At 42.2% G+C, this 16813-nt stretch overlaps 2 protein-coding genes and 3 non-coding genes across 7 annotated transcripts; all 5 read right to left on the reverse strand.

Moving 5' to 3' along the window:
* Nucleotides 1–4168: 4168 nt before the first annotated feature.
* rpl3 (ribosomal protein L3) lies at nucleotides 4169–8000 on the reverse strand. Its single transcript, XM_053444040.1, has 10 exons — nucleotides 7892–8000; nucleotides 7237–7429; nucleotides 6617–6785; nucleotides 6139–6274; nucleotides 5746–5932; nucleotides 5389–5651; nucleotides 5206–5301; nucleotides 4997–5116; nucleotides 4596–4685; nucleotides 4169–4285 (listed from the first exon to the last, which is right to left on the reverse strand). Exons 1-9 carry the CDS (start codon nucleotides 7892–7894, stop codon nucleotides 4641–4643), a joined length of 1212 nt encoding a protein of 403 aa, XP_053300015.1. The 5' UTR covers nucleotides 7895–8000; the 3' UTR covers nucleotides 4169–4285; nucleotides 4596–4640.
* Nucleotides 4360–4490, reverse strand: LOC128459340 (small nucleolar RNA SNORA54). The gene has a single exon (XR_008342133.1). It is a non-coding gene; the product is annotated as a small nucleolar RNA SNORA54 (small nucleolar RNA).
* On the reverse strand, nucleotides 4763–4893 carry LOC128459341 (small nucleolar RNA SNORA54). The gene has a single exon (XR_008342134.1). It is a non-coding gene; the product is annotated as a small nucleolar RNA SNORA54 (small nucleolar RNA).
* On the reverse strand, nucleotides 6003–6094 carry LOC128459343 (small nucleolar RNA U83B). The gene has a single exon (XR_008342136.1). It is a non-coding gene; the product is annotated as a small nucleolar RNA U83B (small nucleolar RNA).
* Nucleotides 8001–8754: 754 nt separating the features above from the next.
* slc25a39 (solute carrier family 25 member 39) lies at nucleotides 8755–16811 on the reverse strand. 3 transcript variants are annotated; one of them, XM_053444456.1, is made up of 12 exons: nucleotides 16654–16811; nucleotides 14943–15048; nucleotides 14049–14108; nucleotides 13852–13902; nucleotides 12973–13082; nucleotides 12817–12884; nucleotides 12529–12653; nucleotides 12108–12281; nucleotides 11054–11163; nucleotides 10292–10373; nucleotides 10114–10194; nucleotides 8755–10027 (listed from the first exon to the last, which is right to left on the reverse strand). In XM_053444456.1, exons 2-12 carry the CDS (start codon nucleotides 15037–15039, stop codon nucleotides 9909–9911), a joined length of 1077 nt encoding a protein of 358 aa, XP_053300431.1. In that variant the 5' UTR covers nucleotides 15040–15048; nucleotides 16654–16811; the 3' UTR covers nucleotides 8755–9908. The 3 variants fall into 3 exon arrangements, with proteins under 3 accessions (XP_053300431.1, XP_053300432.1, XP_053300433.1); XM_053444457.1 differs by having other exon boundaries at nucleotides 14943–15083; nucleotides 16654–16808; XM_053444458.1 differs by lacking the exon at nucleotides 13852–13902.
* Nucleotides 16812–16813: the final 2 nt, after the last annotated feature.

The raw sequence follows: 16813 nt of genomic DNA on the forward strand, positions 1-16813 counted from the left end.
ATAATGACAAGCAAGTGCTTCCCAAAGCCGATTGTGACATCTTCCAAATGCTTACTTTCAAAATCAAAGACGATATAAAGCAGAGAAGAGCTGCCCTTGACTTTAAATCTCCTAAAAAACTTCACATGGTCAGTATTTCTCTATAGCCGTAAAAATATGAAGGATCTAAATTGCCAAAATCATTTGGCCAAGAACATCTTCATATCACAGATGACTTAATCTGGATCTGATGTGATTGACAGCGGCCTTTTAGTGTCAGCAGACAAACACACAACATCCTATCTCCTGATTGCAGGTAAGTGTGTAACATCACCGTGAGAAAGGTTAAGACAACAATGATAAAAACACACAAATACAAATATCTCAGGAGTTATATCTGAAACCTTGTGCTCCCGTGGGAGTCCTTTGCTCAGATTAAAGAGATGATTGAGGGAATTTTGGTTATTGATTGATCAACAGTCATTTCAGATGCTAATTCCACTGTGATCAGGACTCGTGAGATAGTCCCTGTAGGAGCGGCCTCCGTCCTGAGTAATAATGGTCCTACATGTGTGGTCGTCTCCTCCGACAGGCCGTCCTCCTGTCGGACAGCTCGACGCAGCAGCAGCACAGCCCAGCCACTTCCCTCGCTCTGCAGGGCGGCCTGCCACTGACTCGGTGCCAGGACACGCACCAACGCACAGATGCACACACACCTACGTCCGTGTGCAAGCAACAGCACACACTCTCACACTCTCACATAAATCAAACGCTTGGCCCTCCTCTCTGCCGTCCCAGCATGCACCCCGGTTACCTGGCTGTTGTCCCACCAGCAGCAGCTGCTGTACTCAGGACTGGAGGTTCCACTGCATGACTGCGGGTGCACACACACGTATGCAGACACACACACACACCCACACAATGCAGTTATTAAGTAGAGGCAGACACACTACTGGCTTCATTCACTCATATCTCTGAGGAGAAGTCATTTTAAATGATGAATGACTGAACTAATCCGATCAGAGGTGACGTATCATGGATGAGTTACTGAATGGATCTACTGGGTGCAGGTTCAGAGACCCTACCACCGGACCTCTCTATGAGTGACAGCTATTCTAGTTGGTCAAGAAAACATGCAAAAAACCTAAAACTACCCAATGACCAAAGACATGGAAGATGACTACAGGCACAACATGGCCACAATATGATCAAAAAAATGGCACACAAAACAACCTCGGTCGTGCCAAATGACCACAGGGAAACACAAAGTGATCAGACAATGAGGCTGAGCAGCTGCAGGCACAGGACTGCAAAGGGATGCAAAAAAGGCACAGAAAGAAAAGAAAAACACAAAGAGATGCAAAATGAGTACAAGGACAACCATAAGACCAATATATGACACAAAATCACCATAGTAATTCTACATTAGTTTGTGATTCTCTGGTTTTCTTGCTCTCTCAATGAAAGGTTTGAATACTCGTCTCTGTCCGACAGAACATTGTCTCATCTGTCCAGGGCAGCAGGAGATTTGAGTAATACGTATTTATATTACCATTTATTGATATTACATCATATTAGAATATTTATTTAAGTTTATTTGGCATCCATTTATTACAGTGAATAATTGCTGTTTACATACAGTTCATCATTTAAAAGAATCAAAGCTTTAAATTTGAGATTTGACACATTTTTGCTTCACATTCTTCCCCTCCCCTCCTGCTGCTCCACTCCTCCTGTCCTGACCTCGTTGAGATGATGGAGGAGGGAACTAATGGTGCGTAATGAGTCGGACGAGAAGTGCAGGGATGCTGTTTGAGCAGATGCACGGGGTCATGAAGACGATGCCTACTGGGAAACCAGACCTCACCTGACGGACAGGGGGAGCAATTAATGGCAGATTTCTGGACCGTTAACAGTAGCATGGAGCGGGGGGGGGGGGGGGGGGGGGTCAGAGCCTTTGGAGGTTATTACATAACAGCAGGCAAATCTCAGCGACTGTCCCCTGGACACAGTGACACAAGGCATCACCCCTGCTTCCTCCTCCTGCTGCTTCTAAATCAGGGACAACAGAGACACACAACCACGGAGACACAAAACCATCATAAACAAGCCAAAAATGAAAAGAAAGTCATTCAAAACTACCACAGAGAGACAAGGAAATTATACAAATTGGCCACAAAGTCATGTGAAGTGACCAGAGAGAAAAATGTACACAAAATGTATACAAACTAATGAAAAATGACCATACAATAACAACTGAGACACAAAACAACCAGAAACTGGTGGAAGAATGACCAAAATCAGATGGAAAACAACCACAAAATGATCATAAAGACATAAAACCACAAAAAACTGATGTAAGATGTGATATCAAATGACCATAGAATTACCAGAAAGACACAAACCAACAAAAAAAAGCAAACTGGCAACAAACTGATGCACAGGGCAGTTTTTTGTGTCTTTTTAGGGCTCAGTTCGCCATCAGTGTCCTTCAGAGCTTACTTTCCCTTCGCTGTAGAACTGCTTTGGTAGAGAAAATGTCACAATGTGGAAACGCTGCCGTCCTTCAACCCGCTGCACTGCAGGTTAATGGGAGGAAGGTGGGACCTTGAAAAGCCGTACAGGAAATCCACATTTCTGCTAAACCCGCTGAATATTAAGCAGAGACGTCTCAAAAGAGGAGTTTTCAGCAGGACGTCTCAATGGCCTGCAGATCTGTCCCAAGGTCTCCCTCATTACCTGCTGGAGTGCAGCCTTTAGTTGTGGCAGTGATGAGTCAGAATGGATGATGTTGGGCCTTAATTACCACTCGGTGACTGCTGCACTTCTGATGTCAGCTGAATACAGTCTCCACAGCTCAAGGACACATATAGCCTTGTTAAAACATGCAGCGTTAGCTCAACCGAGCGTCCGTCCATCAGTTCTGCATAGGTGGCTGCTCACGCCACAGCTGACGCCGACCTTTTGAGCCTGAGCACGGACGACTGGGCTCTGGAACTAAAAACATTTTACTCAAATTCAAAACTGAGTCTTTATAGTTTCCACTGCATCAAATCAAATGTTAGAGATTTAAATACTTTACAGAAACTACCTCAGCTGTATGGAACAATAAAAGATTGAGATAGAAAACAAGATTTTGTTTGTAAACTCATGTTTGTGAAGATTAACTGTGTGTGTGGTCATCTAGTGGTTTTACATTAGCTGGTGGTACTGTTGACATTAATTATCACTTCTCTTTAAAATCAGAAACTTAAAATTATCCACGTAATCTTCTTCTGCCAGTGGTAGACTTAGTTATTAAAGATATGACAAGACATTTGTTAAAGGAATGTTAAACATTAGTTTGTGGCATCTTGTTTGTGCACACTTTTGGTAATGTGACATGTTCCTCAACAATCTGTTGCATGTAACTGTAACAATCAGCTTGACGTTGACGCATATGTGCGAGTTGCCTGTTATAATTGGTGACCTATGGCAAGATATTGGTCAAATGAATTTCCTGCTAAAATAAAATGCATCAAGGTTTCCAAATGAAGATGCTTTGCTGCCTTATTTTAAACCAGATACAAAAATTGAGCCATTTAAAAACATCGCTGAGGCAATGAGTATCTTACCGTATTTCTTAAACTGACTGAAGAAATAATCCTTATCATTTGTAGTAGTTTGGTAATAGCCCTTGCAACAGAAATAAGCTTGACCATGTACTAATGAAGTTTTTAACCAACTTTCTACCAACACTGAAGGTAAGCATTGCACAGTGTCTTTACTTTAAGTTACCATGGGTGTTGTAACAAGCTTTATAGGGATGACCTCATTCTGCTGGGATAATTGAGGACGTGACAGAATTTAACTGATTTTAACGAAGCAGCTACTGTGCAAATTATTGTAACTAAACTATAAAACTAAATTAAACTTAACTGAAATACATAATCCTCAAACAAAATCTATCACTATATAAATCTTTTATTTACATTTAGATACAAGATATTTATAAATTCATGTCTGTAGTTTAATAGTCTGCCAGTTTTGTGTCACAAAGTACTTTTGTTGAGGTGTCACCAGCACCAGGTTTATGAGATGTTTTCCTGCATCAGCACATTCAACCTAAGTCAGACTAGTTTCAACAGCTGAGTAGATTCAGCTCATCTCTGTAATTCAGTCAATTTGTTAAAAATACCATCACACGACATACGTTTTGTTTTTTTATTAAATAACTGCACAACATTGATGTTGACAGTTAATGCAGCAGAGACATTGGATTTTAAGCAGTCTCCTCCTTGGTTCCTCTGTCCTTCTTGAGTGGTCCCTGTTAAAAAGAGAAACATGATCAGCTGTGTGTCAACAAACAGCCACTGAAGTCTGTGTGCTGGCAAAAGTAGCAAATGTTTCCAGAGAGTGAACAGGGAGCTAGCACAAAGGGGAGCTGCTCCCCTGCCTCAATGGAGCACACTATTGCACTGGAATGGAACCAGAGTTCATACTGAAGATGAACTAGATTACGATCAGTGCGTGGGCCCAGAAGCCCAGACAGAGTTTAGCGGCTGGTATTTTATTACAGTTAGATAAGTAATATTCCATTTGAGGATGAAATTGAAAAAAAACGAACTAGTTCTTACCATGAACATCTTCTCCTCCCATGTCTTGCAGCGACCATGAACATCTTAAGCAGTCTCCTCCTTGGTGACTCGGTCCTTCTTGAGGGGACCCTGTTGAGAAGAGAAACATGATCAGCTGTGTGTCAACAACAAACAGCTACTGAAGTCTGTGTGCTGGCTAAAGTAGCAAATGTTTCCAGAGAGTGAACAGGGAGCTAGCACAATGGGGAGCTGCTCCCCTGCCTCAATGGAGCGCACTATTGCACTGGAATGGAACCAGAGTTCATACTGAAGATGAACTAGATTACGATCAGTGCGTGGGCACAGAAGCCCAGACAGAGTTTAGCGGCTGCTGTTTTATAACAGTTACACAGGTAACATTTCATTTGAGGATGAAGTTGAAAAATCAAACCGATGCTTACCATGAACACCTTCTTCTCCTCCAATGTCTGGAAGCGACCATGACCGAACTTGGAAGTGGTGTCGATGAACTTGAGGTCAATCTTCTCCAAAGCACGGCGGTTGGTCTGTACCAGCAGAGACTGCAAACAGGGAAACAATGTTTGGACATTTTCGAAAATTGTCACAGTATATTTAACCTTAACATTACAAATTGCTGAGAATTACTCACCTTGCGCAGAGTCAGCACCCTTTTCTTGGTCCCTACAACACAGCCCTTCACCATGACAAAGTCATTGGTCACATCTCCGTAGTGAACAAAACCACCCTTAAAAATAAAAACAATTAGTGAGCTACATCTGCGTCAATTAGGATGTGTTAACAATTTACACATCGATGCAGGAACATCACTTACCAGGGGGTTGATGCTCTTGTTGGAAATATCGTACTCTGTAGAGGCGTTGTTCTTAACCAGCTTTCCATCCTTGGTGTGGTAGCCCAGGCCAATCTTGTAGATCTTCTTGTTGATCTCGGTACGGTGGTGGTAACCCTTCTGACCAGCACGGGCCACAGAGAAAGCCACACGGGCAGGATGCCATGCACCGATACAGGCCACCTTACGCAGACCACGATGAGTCTTACGAGGAAGCTTCTTTGTGTGCCAACGGCTGGTGACACCTTTAAGACAAGACGCATCAATTAGTCAATACAAGTTCTGTCAGAAGGTAAACGTGAATAGGTTAACAAATCTAATTTTCAATCTGTTCTTTACCCTTGTATCCGTGACCCTTTGTGATACCAATCACATCGATCATCTCGTCCTGGGTGAAGACAGTGGTGACGGGCACGGCCTGCTCCAGCTTCTCACGGGCCCAGTCTACTTTATCAGCGATGGTGCCACCGTTGAGCTGCACCTCCATGAGGTGAGACTTCTTCTGTCTGATGGGCAGCAGACGCATCTGCAGATTAAACAAACAGGTTAGACTTAAAAACAGGCATCTTCAAAACTTAATAGTTGTGTGATGGGTGTGTAGTCTCAGAAGGAAGGCAGCTGGAATAATTCCTCATAAGTATCGGGCGCCATGCCTGACGCAATATCCGTGGTCTCATCACTGACAAGCAACAATCTAAATTGGCCAACAATAGAGAAAGCAAACTTTCTAACCTGTGTGTGGGCAATGATGCGGACGACCTGGCAGTACTTCTTCATGGTGGCAAAGTCCTTCTCCAGCTGCTTCTTTCCGTCATCATCCTGCCATTTCTTGCAGTATTTGGTGAAAGCCTTCTTCTTCGACTTGTACCTGAGAGATCACAGCGTGGCAGGAGAGACATGGGTTGGCACAGGTCCTTCATAACCCCTAAGGGTCAGCGGAAGAACACTGTCCATAGCTGTTTGCCCCTTCCCCCCTGGGGAGGAGGGTGGGCTAGATCAGCTTGAGGATTTCAGCTCATGGCACAGTTTCTAAGAAGCACTTTCCACTGGCCAGAGGAGCCCGGAGCTCATCAGGGAACGAGGCACCTGAGCGGAGCTGCCACAGGGGCCACCGTAATGTTAGACTCGCTCAGTGAAAACAGGTCATTTTAATTTCCACTGTGCAACTAACATCTGCTTCGAAATATTAGAAACCAACATGTAAGCTCACCAGTTCTTGTAGAACCGACGCTTGCACTCATCGCTGACGTGCTCGGCGAAGATGGTCTTGAAGGAACGCAGGCCGCGTGGAGTGTTGACGTATCCAACGACTCCAACCACGATCATGGGAGGAGTCTCCAGAATGGTCACAGCCTCCACCACTTCCTTCTTGTTCACCTCTGCAATGCAAATACACATTTAGTTTGCATTTCAAGATCTTTGAACATCCATCAGCTGCACCCTATGACTCATGGTATTGACTGCGCTCAGTGCTCGACATTCAGCAAGGGGTTGAACCCATTATGTCCGCCCGTCGAGGGAATCATCATAGGCAGAACCACCATTTCCTGACAAATTGACCCATTAAAGCAGGGTTTAACTTTAAAAAAAAGTTATAAAAGTGTGATAAAGCAAACTGCTGGAAAAGGTCTAGGCACCCACGTTCCATACAAATCCACAATAATGTAGGGCTTTGCCGTAAAGATACAATTATGATAAAGTACAAAACTAAAACGTAATATTTGCAATCATGCAGTGTGGAAGTTAGTTATCCTTAATAGAAAAATTGGGCCCATACTGCCCAGTTCACGGTTCATCTCAAGGTTTTATAATAAGTGCGGTCCCACTCACTTGATCCAGGTCTGTCGACCTCGCGGACGATGTGGGTCATGCCGGCCTTGTAGCCCAGGAAGGCGGTCAGGTGCACGGGCTTGCTGGCGTCATCCTTGGGGAAGCTCTTGGCCTTACCGCGGTGGCGGCGACTCCTCTTGCGGGGCAGGAAGCCCAGAGACCCGTGGCGTGGAGCCGAAAACTTTCGGTGAGACTGTGGAGGGAAGAAACCGTTAGACGATCCATGATGACGTAGAGCGAGAGACTGGCTCTATTAATGCCACAGTAAACTACAGCTAACGACGGCCTAGCATTTACCACGATGTTAGCATGGTTAGCTTCATTAAATCAGCAGGGTCACAGATTTAATCTAAATATAAAACATTAATTAAATGACATGTTCGATCTTAGCGTTTATTCACAGTTAAATGAAAACGAGTTAAAGTCAGCTAAAAAGCTCTTGGAAGAGGCAAGCGTCAAGCAGCCATTTTGGCCGGCGTTGCTTTCATAGCATTCAAACTTCCACTTGAAATTTTAAAAGATTTAAGAAATAATCAGAAAAGGGAAATAAAGAGCGAACACCTAAAATGTGCACATGTCTGAGATGAATTACAAACAGCGGATGGTTGAGATAAACAGAGATTGTGTCTGAGTGCACAGAGAAGCGCTGACTCACCATGTTGTCACCCGTCCGATTTTAAAGAGGACTAAGAATGGGCCGATCACCATTTTATAGCCCTGCAAGTATCGCGAGGCTGTCCTCAGTCACAAGTATCGCGAGACTGTCCTCAGAGAGGCTGCACCCACCCACCACAGTTCATCCTATAGGTGCATTACACTCCGCTGCCGCTAGATGCCGCACTTTCAGTTTATAAACAGAAATATAACATTACAATTAATTTAAAGTTAAACCCGTATCCGTTTCGAAACATTGGTACTTGCGTACCGTGCTGTGAACTGATCGAGTCCAGTCTACATCCAGGACCTGGTCAAACGTTACACCCCAGCCCGTCCACTTCGCTCTGCTTCGGCCAATCGCCTTGTTGCTCCCTCACTATGAGCTAAACACTCAACACAATCACGACTGTTTGCTGTCCCGGCTCCTAAGGGTGGAATGAGCTCCCCAATGACATCAGTACAGCAGAAGGTCTAGACATCTTCTACCGCAGACTAACTACACACCTCTTCCGACTATACCTTGAATAACAGTTTAAACTATCAATTTAGTAGCACTTAAAGGACACTTACTTATAACACTTTGTAGTTTGGCTCTCTTGAAGAAATTGTACTGTCTTGATTCTTGTTGTTCCGGGTTTGTACCCTCATGGTTGAATAATTATTGTATGTCGCTTCGGATAAAAGCGTCAGCTAAATGAAATGTAATGTACAACTTTATTATCCAGTGAAACTTAATATTTAATTCACATAAGGAAAGTTACCTCTTTGGTTGTTGTTTATTTTCATATCCTATATTAATCTCATCCTCATAAACAAACTAATAAAATAGTCCTTAAAAAATAAATCACAATAGAAAGTGAACAAGCTGAATCACCATTTATTACAATCTCAGTCATGACAATAACAAAAACAAAAACAAAAGTTAAACAATACACCTTTTAGGTTAAGGCAGTAATATTTTGTTTTATGTCCAGTGTTCTAACATGTTTCAGATAAATATTTCATTGTGTTGATAGGTATTCATTCACCTGAATATCAACAGGTTCAAGTTTGAATTTCCTTTGTTTTAGCTTTTTTTAAATCATTATCTAAAAAGAAAAGTATGTGTCTTTTGGAAGGTTGGCTGCAGTTCCATTTTTACGTGTGTGTTGTATAGTCATTGTTATTCAATAGCATAATATACATAACCCATGCACCAATGAAAACATATCACCAGACCCCCACCAGGCCTCCTTGTACTATGGCTTTCCTCCAGTTATGAGAACAGAGAAGAAGGGCACATCCAGCAGACATGAAAAGCCAAGCTGAAGTTAATGATCATTGATTCTTATCACAGCTCTTGTGTTGCAAATGTAAAGGGCTGGCAATGGTTACATTTACACAGCACACAAAACTGATTTGTCACTCATCTACTCAGCAGATTGTCATAAATGTCTTGTTTCATAGCTACAGGAATGCAGGGTAATGCAGTGATGCAGGAAGAGAGTGGGCCGCATTTTATTATCCAGCTTCTGTAGTTAATGCAGTTGTACACAACATGCAGCTTCTCAGGAGATGCAGAATACAGGTATTAGAATATTTTCCTCGCACTCATGCTACAGTGCTGATGCAGTTGAAGTCTTTAAGAGGGTTGGGATTTTCCCACTCAGCAGTAAAACCTTACACAACTCATCGAGGACGACGGCAACGCCACTGCTCACTCACCTAGCCTCTTCATCATTGTTTGAAAATGTACACCGACGTTTGATTTGTGTCACACACAGAAAAACAGAAAAAGAACATCTCTTTTCAAAGATGCCTGTAAAAGGTTCACTCAAATAGTCCCCGCATATAAAGTCAACCTTGAGTGTCCCTCCTGGTCCCGGCTTGTAGAATATCAGATTTGCAGGTAGAGACACCTCCGAAGTCCAAACCCACCCTTTCCTCCATTCGTCTACGGAGGTTAGGTCCCCTGTGTCCTCATGTCTGCATGTGATTCTGCTGCTGGGAAACACCCAGCTCGGCACAGACAACCTTCAGGATGCCAGGCCCTCCTGTTCAAGGTTCATCTCGTGGAAGAAGGTCTTTCCAAATTCATAGGTGCTTATCATGATCGCACAGGCTGGGGCCACTTTGATCACCCTGGGCATGAAACCTGGGGAAAATTCAAATGTTTCACTTCTGGGCAGAGCTTAAGGTTGTATTTCTACTTCACATAAAAAGACAGTGTTAAGTGTTTACCTGCAAAAAGCCCCCTGTAGCCCACCTCAACCCATATCTTCTTCATCATGTACCATGTGGAAGAAGTTTTCTTCAAGGGACCTAGAAGAAAGGGGAATTAGATATTGTTTAAAAAACTCAGCACTGCAAATAAATTAGATCAATCTCAAACCAGAAGTCAGCATGCATGAGCACACACCTCCTAGAGTATCCATCTCTCCCAGTTGGATCTGTCTGCGAGTCTTCACCACGTCAAAAGGCAGTGTGAGGATCCCAGCGATCTAAACACCATGACAGAAACAAGTGGTCACGTCCAGGACAGAGAATGTGATTAAAGATCATAGACTGTAAATAAAGATGGACGACGCATCTTAACTTCTTCCCACGAAACATGAACATTTTCACAAACACCCTAATATGACAGAAACCATCTATGAGAAAAATTTCTTTAACATGGACTTTGACTATTGGTCCATCTCCCATCTCCTAACGTAGAGGAGACAGGGATTATGTGTTATACTGTAGCCAGCCACCACGGGAGGATCAAGACGCTTTGCCTTCACTTTTGTGGACTTTAAATACAGTTTATGGTCCCGGACAGGAGACAGACAGTGCACAGACACTGGTTACATGTCAATAGTTGAGATGTCATCAGAATAACTTTTCATCTGAGCTGCTCAAATGTTGCTCAAGGGAAACAAGGCACTGTGAGTGTGGGTCAAGGTACTTGTTGTCTGACTGTGCTATAAGATGTTTGTTGTAGTAACGTGAGTCTGATGGATTATAAGAGTACAGTTGACTGTCGTCCGCCGTTTAAAGAAAACATCAAACTACATTTTAATTTACTGGTTCTCGCTTTAATTTCAAGCAGAAGATGCATTTGATTACCACAAGTTTTCATTTGAAATAGTCCGGACAGCATCAACAGGTAAGTGCTGCAGCAGAGTGTTCATGTACTCACAGCTCCAGAGACACCTCCTGCAGTAAAGCTGATGGGGAAGTTGGCCTGAGACCTTCCAAACTGTTCACATAACTGGGCCTTCAGCAGTTCATAGTTAAACCAATACAAGCCTGCAAGGACACAAAAACATGCAGGGTTTGTTTTCTTATTATATAACAGTTATTTAAAACTTCTCAAGTCACTAATTCTGTGACTTTCTTTTGTGCTCTTCCCGCAGACTGACATTTTTACCGAGTTTAGGAGTTTATATTTGTTATTGCTTTTTGTATTTTAGTAAAAATATATGAGATAAGGTGTTTTTCTAAAGAAATAACTCAGAGACCTTGATGAAAAAAATTCCACTACGTAGTGAACTAATGTCTATGAAAAGGTTAAAATGTGGCGAGATTCTGATAATGATCTGAATGTGGTTCTTTATTAAGTTACTGTGCATATAACAAAAACAGCAGGAGCCGGGTAATGCCACCAATGTGTAGTTATGATTATGAATGTTGAAAATGTGTTTGTGCATGGTTCATATATCTGATCTCAATAAATGTATATGCAACATGATGATAAAGTGGCTGATCATCAGTATGCTCTCTCCGAGTGCCTGTAAAAGGTGATTTGCTGCGGAAATTTTCCTTAAACATAGAGAGTTTTCTGAATAATGACAGGATGGATGAATGAATGCAGTAAGGCAGTGCAGAAAGTATAAAGACTGTAACATACATCTTATTTCCTAACCTACAAGCTCAGAAGATTTTTTTTTTATTATTTAAATATTATTTATGCCAATGATGTTTTTGCCCTTGAATGTTGAGGTATATGGTTTTTAAACAGGATTACACAAAAACTAAAGAATCTGAGGTCGGACGGGACCAGAGAAAAGCCTTTAAAAACAGTGTGTGCATTTATCTGTGTTCTGAAGAAGGGATGATCACATGGAGCAGCAGAGGACTGAAACATGCTGCAGGAGTCAAGATAAACCCACAGATGAGCCTTTACAGTCGTATTTCAACTCAATGTCACGTTAAGATTCCCACAGATAATTACAGTCTTGTGGTGCTCTCACCTGAGAAAGGGACATCTCTTAGAATGGTGGGTGCCCAGCCCCTCCACAGAGACAGCAGGCCGTCCTGGGCCACAGCAGAGCGGATACATGCTCGCAGCTCGCTGTAGGGCTGCCGACGGGCCTGCATCTTAGTCCTGATCAGCTCCAGAGGACTGATGACCGTCACAGCCCCCACTACGACCGACACACACACAAACAAACAAACAAACGTTGCAAGTCAAGTTAATGCAAGTACCTTGAAAAGCATCCAAATCAGTTTCCTATGAAAGAAAATAGACTGAGGTGTATGAGCCTTAAATTAAATCAATGCAGTTCTTGAATATGTTTCTTTTTTTATATGAAACCCCATGAATTTTGCCTGAACACTTTGAGCACATTACAGTTGCCCCGTCTGTGTCTGTCTGTGGTTTCATGCACTTACATCTGGCCAGGCCACCAGCCACGAGAGGAACATGGCTGCCCTGAAGACCCAGACCGAATGTCAGGTAGTTTCGGAGCTGGTCGTAGCAGGTGAAGTAGATGACAGTGGCAGGTACCGCCATAACACTACAAACACACCCACAACAAAACAAGCATTTAATATCCAGTGATAACAAGGACAATTATATTTAATCATCTACCAGAGTCCAAAGATTGTTCCCAGCAGTGTTTCGGTTACCAAATAATTTGGTGAGTATTTTAATTTCTTGATGACAGCCTAGAAGCTTACAGTGTTGGTGGTAGTCCACTCCACAAAGACCTGAATCCTTCATGTCGACTGATTTTCACAAAAGCATCCTGTGGCAGAAACAAACACAATGAAATGTCAGTTTATTTTGAGGAGGACAAATCAAAGAAGTGAAGCAGCCACATTACCAGTACTCACTAAAGTTCCGCTGAAATGTGTCGGTGCTTTGTACCAGCTGCTGTAGCTGGTTCTGTTCTGACAAACGTAGATGTGATCCATCAGTCCATTACAATAGAGGAAACATTTCCCTGGGAGGCGGAACAACCAGCAGTCAGCACATTCAAATTACCAGCAAAGTACATGACTGGGGACTTAGCAGATTTAGAGCCAAGCAAGAGAATCTAAAAACAAAGCCATTAATGAAAGAAGCATCTCGCAACATTAGTCTGAGCTGATTCCATTTGCAGGTTTTATAACTTGATGTGAAACATCCTGTACAGATGAGAGAACAGGTGATTGAAAATAATACATCAGAAGGCAATGACGGCAGAGCCACTGATACAAACAAAAACAAAATGTCAGTATTTTGTAGAAAACGGTAGATGCTGCTGCAAAGAGCAACTGATAAACACGCATCTGTGAAGGAGGGAAGAATGACGAGTATCATCCACACAAAGGAGGATAAAAAAAAAATTAAGGTTGACATTCATAATATTATCAAAATAAAAGAAACTCACAAATGAAGGTTGTAGTGACTATTCTTGCATTTGGTTCTTTTCATTATGGTTTGATTAGTCAAACATTTGTTTTTCAACTTGGCTTCGTTCTTCTAAAGTATCAGCGAAAAACAAATGAAAGTATATTAAGTGAGAAGGATGTGTAATTGTTTAACATTTTAGTGAGGAGTGCCCCCAGTTTTGTTGTATACTGTGTCTTTTTTCAGTGTTGTTGGAGCTACTAAACTGTAGATTCTGATAAACACACTTCACACTTTCATTCACGTGGATGTACGCGTTTGTTAGTCGCACGTGGTCATGAACACAGAGCTGTGCTGAAGACGGCAGGTCAGATACTCACACTTGGAAGGGCGGAGGACACCGCCCCAAGGAGCAGACTCACAGGCCAAAGCTGTGAACAAAAACACAGAGGAGGACAGAGCATGGTAAACCAGAGGCGAAGACGTGTGTAGGGATGTTAGAAAAGCATTGAGATGTAAACAAGCAGCTGTTAAAGGCAAAGTCAGGGTTTTATGCTAAATTGTGATCTTGTCATACCGTTGTGGAACGGTGCTTGCTGAGCCTGCAGCCGGATCTTCACAACGTCCAGGGGCGTGACTGCAAACAAACAAATGGATTCATGTCATTTCTAGGACAGAGGACTCTTGACAAAAAAGCAAGTGGGTGAAATTAAAAGTAGACACGAGATTGGTCAATAATCGACTAAGCTAATTGGATAATCCCCTGATAATAACTTCATTCAACTAGAATTACCCCACTACGGCTGTATGCCGCCACAAACCAGTGCAGTTTCCATGTATATATTTCTAGATGCTTTTTATTACAGATTGATATCAGGTCACTATGACCTTTGTCGAATGAAACATGAATCACTTTATCTTTGAGTCCAAGTGACAACTCAAAAGTCTGGGCCCCAGTCCGGGGCCCAGAACATGTTTTTTGAGGGCACGTTGACCTTAATCCTTACCCACCGAAATCCAATCAGTGAACCAGTGAGTCCAAGTTAACGGTACCAGACACAGGTATCTAACCCTTCGAGGTTCTCTGGTGGAGCTGGAGCCAATTTTCATTAAATGTGGTTTCAAACACGACATCACTGACGCATGCACAAAAGGCCTTGTAACGATATGATGAGGCTTTCTATCGGTTTGAAACTTCCTGGAAACATTTAAGATAATGGAATAACACTTATCAACAAAAACATAACAATTTAGTGTTAGTCTCTTTTTTTTTATATTTGAATGTGGAAAATTGACTAATCTTTGGGGTTCAGTCTGTTAATCAGATATATTCGAAGATCTGCTTGGACCCAAACACTACGATATTTTATAGAGTATACTAATTGATTTATTGAAAAATAATAAAATAACCATCACTTAGTGTGAATGGAAAGACAGTAACAGTCTCCGACTTATTTTCTACATGACTCACCAAATAAAGATGTGAGGAGGGCTCCAGTGCCAGAGGCCACCATCTGCTGCAATGGAGAGATCGCAGCCACTGGGCCACTGACGGCCCGGTCCCCCATCCTGCCCACCTGTCAGAACGAGAGAAACACCACAGCGCGTCAGCCTGGGAAAACAGAGACCTGTAACTGACGTGTAACTCTGTGCAACACTGGATCATAAGACCTGCTCACTGCAGTCAGGACTTATTATGGTCTGCCTGTTATGTTCCTGTCTCACAAGTTAAGCAGGATGAGCAACACCACCTTTGCAGCCACTTTGAGGGACAAAACAATGAATTTAAAAATGTCCCTATGAGGTGAGGAGACTGTTTCGAGGTGGAGTTGTTATGGTGGGGTCAAAGAAACATTAGGATAGCTTATCTATGAGGCACATTTCTCCAATCTCACCAGACAGCCAGTGAAAGTTACGCCTCACGGCCCACTCCTAAAGTGAGAGAGTGGGTAGTAGTAGACAAATAAAAATGGTCAAACAATTTTTTTCCAACTTTTCTATTTTCCTACCTGTGTGGTTGCCAATAGTCACCATTCCTCCCCTGAGTTTTCCTATTTCTCAACTTAATTACAATTTAGTGTGACAGCTACAGCCCCTTGTCCCTCAGGGTTTGTCTGCACCATTAGCTGTTTTGCCAAACAAGTTTCCTTTGAACAAACAACAGGGAAGCCCCAAACAAACGTGGAGGTAAATGTGTGTATTTAAAATCATAAAATGTACACTAAAATACATGGTACATTGGGATTAATCATGTAAGCTCATGTTTATTGATACCTTTATCATATTTGGTCTGACCTATCCAAATCAAAGTTAAATTTATTCTTAATTCAGCCATTTGTACAGGACATAACTTTCTCTCTGATCCAAAGTGTAAACATAAATAGACAAACTTATAAGTAAACAACATATTAACTACTCATAACAAAAGGTACACGGTGGGTAGGATGTGAGTAGTGTGAACTGGAATATCGCAAAAATATATTTAGAAGTTCAAAAGTACTTTATGGTAATGTACATGTGTAATGTACATCCACAGAATGTAGTGAAATAGCAGTTGTGATGGCAGCAGTTTTAGTATGATGGCAGCAAATTACTACAAGGGACTGGTGCATGTTTGCATCCAGCAGTATTTAAATATAATTCCTATTAATATAACTAAATAATCATTCAACACAAAAAAGCACAGCAATGGTTGAGTCCATTAATAAAGTGGATATCCAAAAGGAGTATCCATGAAGTTCCCAGCTAGTTTTAAACAAAACACTTTTTAGAAGTTAAGTCACTGCAAATAACTGCAATAAATATTATTATAAAGAAGTGAATACATTTAAATGTAAGATTAATTCAATATCTTCTCATGTCTTCTTATAGGGTTGGTGTTTTCATAGGCTGTTCCATAACAAGGGCACTGAGTTGAACTGTTACATGATGGACTCTTTATAAAACCATTAGCTGGCTAACATCTCTGCACAGACTAAATACATATTATTCTCACCAAGGTCGAGTAGAGGTGAAGATGTTGGATAAAGTTCAATGATCACACGCACTGAGTAACAATACTAGTGTGTGAACCGTTTATATCCCTGTCAACCTCTGACTGAGCTTTAGCATCCCGGCTAGCTTAGCTTCATCTTAGCATTTCGTGTTAGAGAGATCACAGCAAGCTAGCTAACGTTTCTCACCTTTACTGTTGCTGCCTGTGTAGCAGGAAACAGACGTCTTCGTCCATGACAGCTGTGCGTAGCATGACGATGCTACACTGCTCCTCCGTGAGGGACAGATGGGGAGATAAACCCAGCTTGCTTTGGGGGGTCGAGCGCGTGTCCGGGTCGCTGTGCCAGA

This window comes from Pleuronectes platessa, chromosome 16, assembly GCF_947347685.1.
Source record: "Pleuronectes platessa chromosome 16, fPlePla1.1, whole genome shotgun sequence".
In the NCBI taxonomy this organism is placed as follows: domain Eukaryota; kingdom Metazoa; phylum Chordata; class Actinopteri; order Pleuronectiformes; family Pleuronectidae; genus Pleuronectes; species Pleuronectes platessa.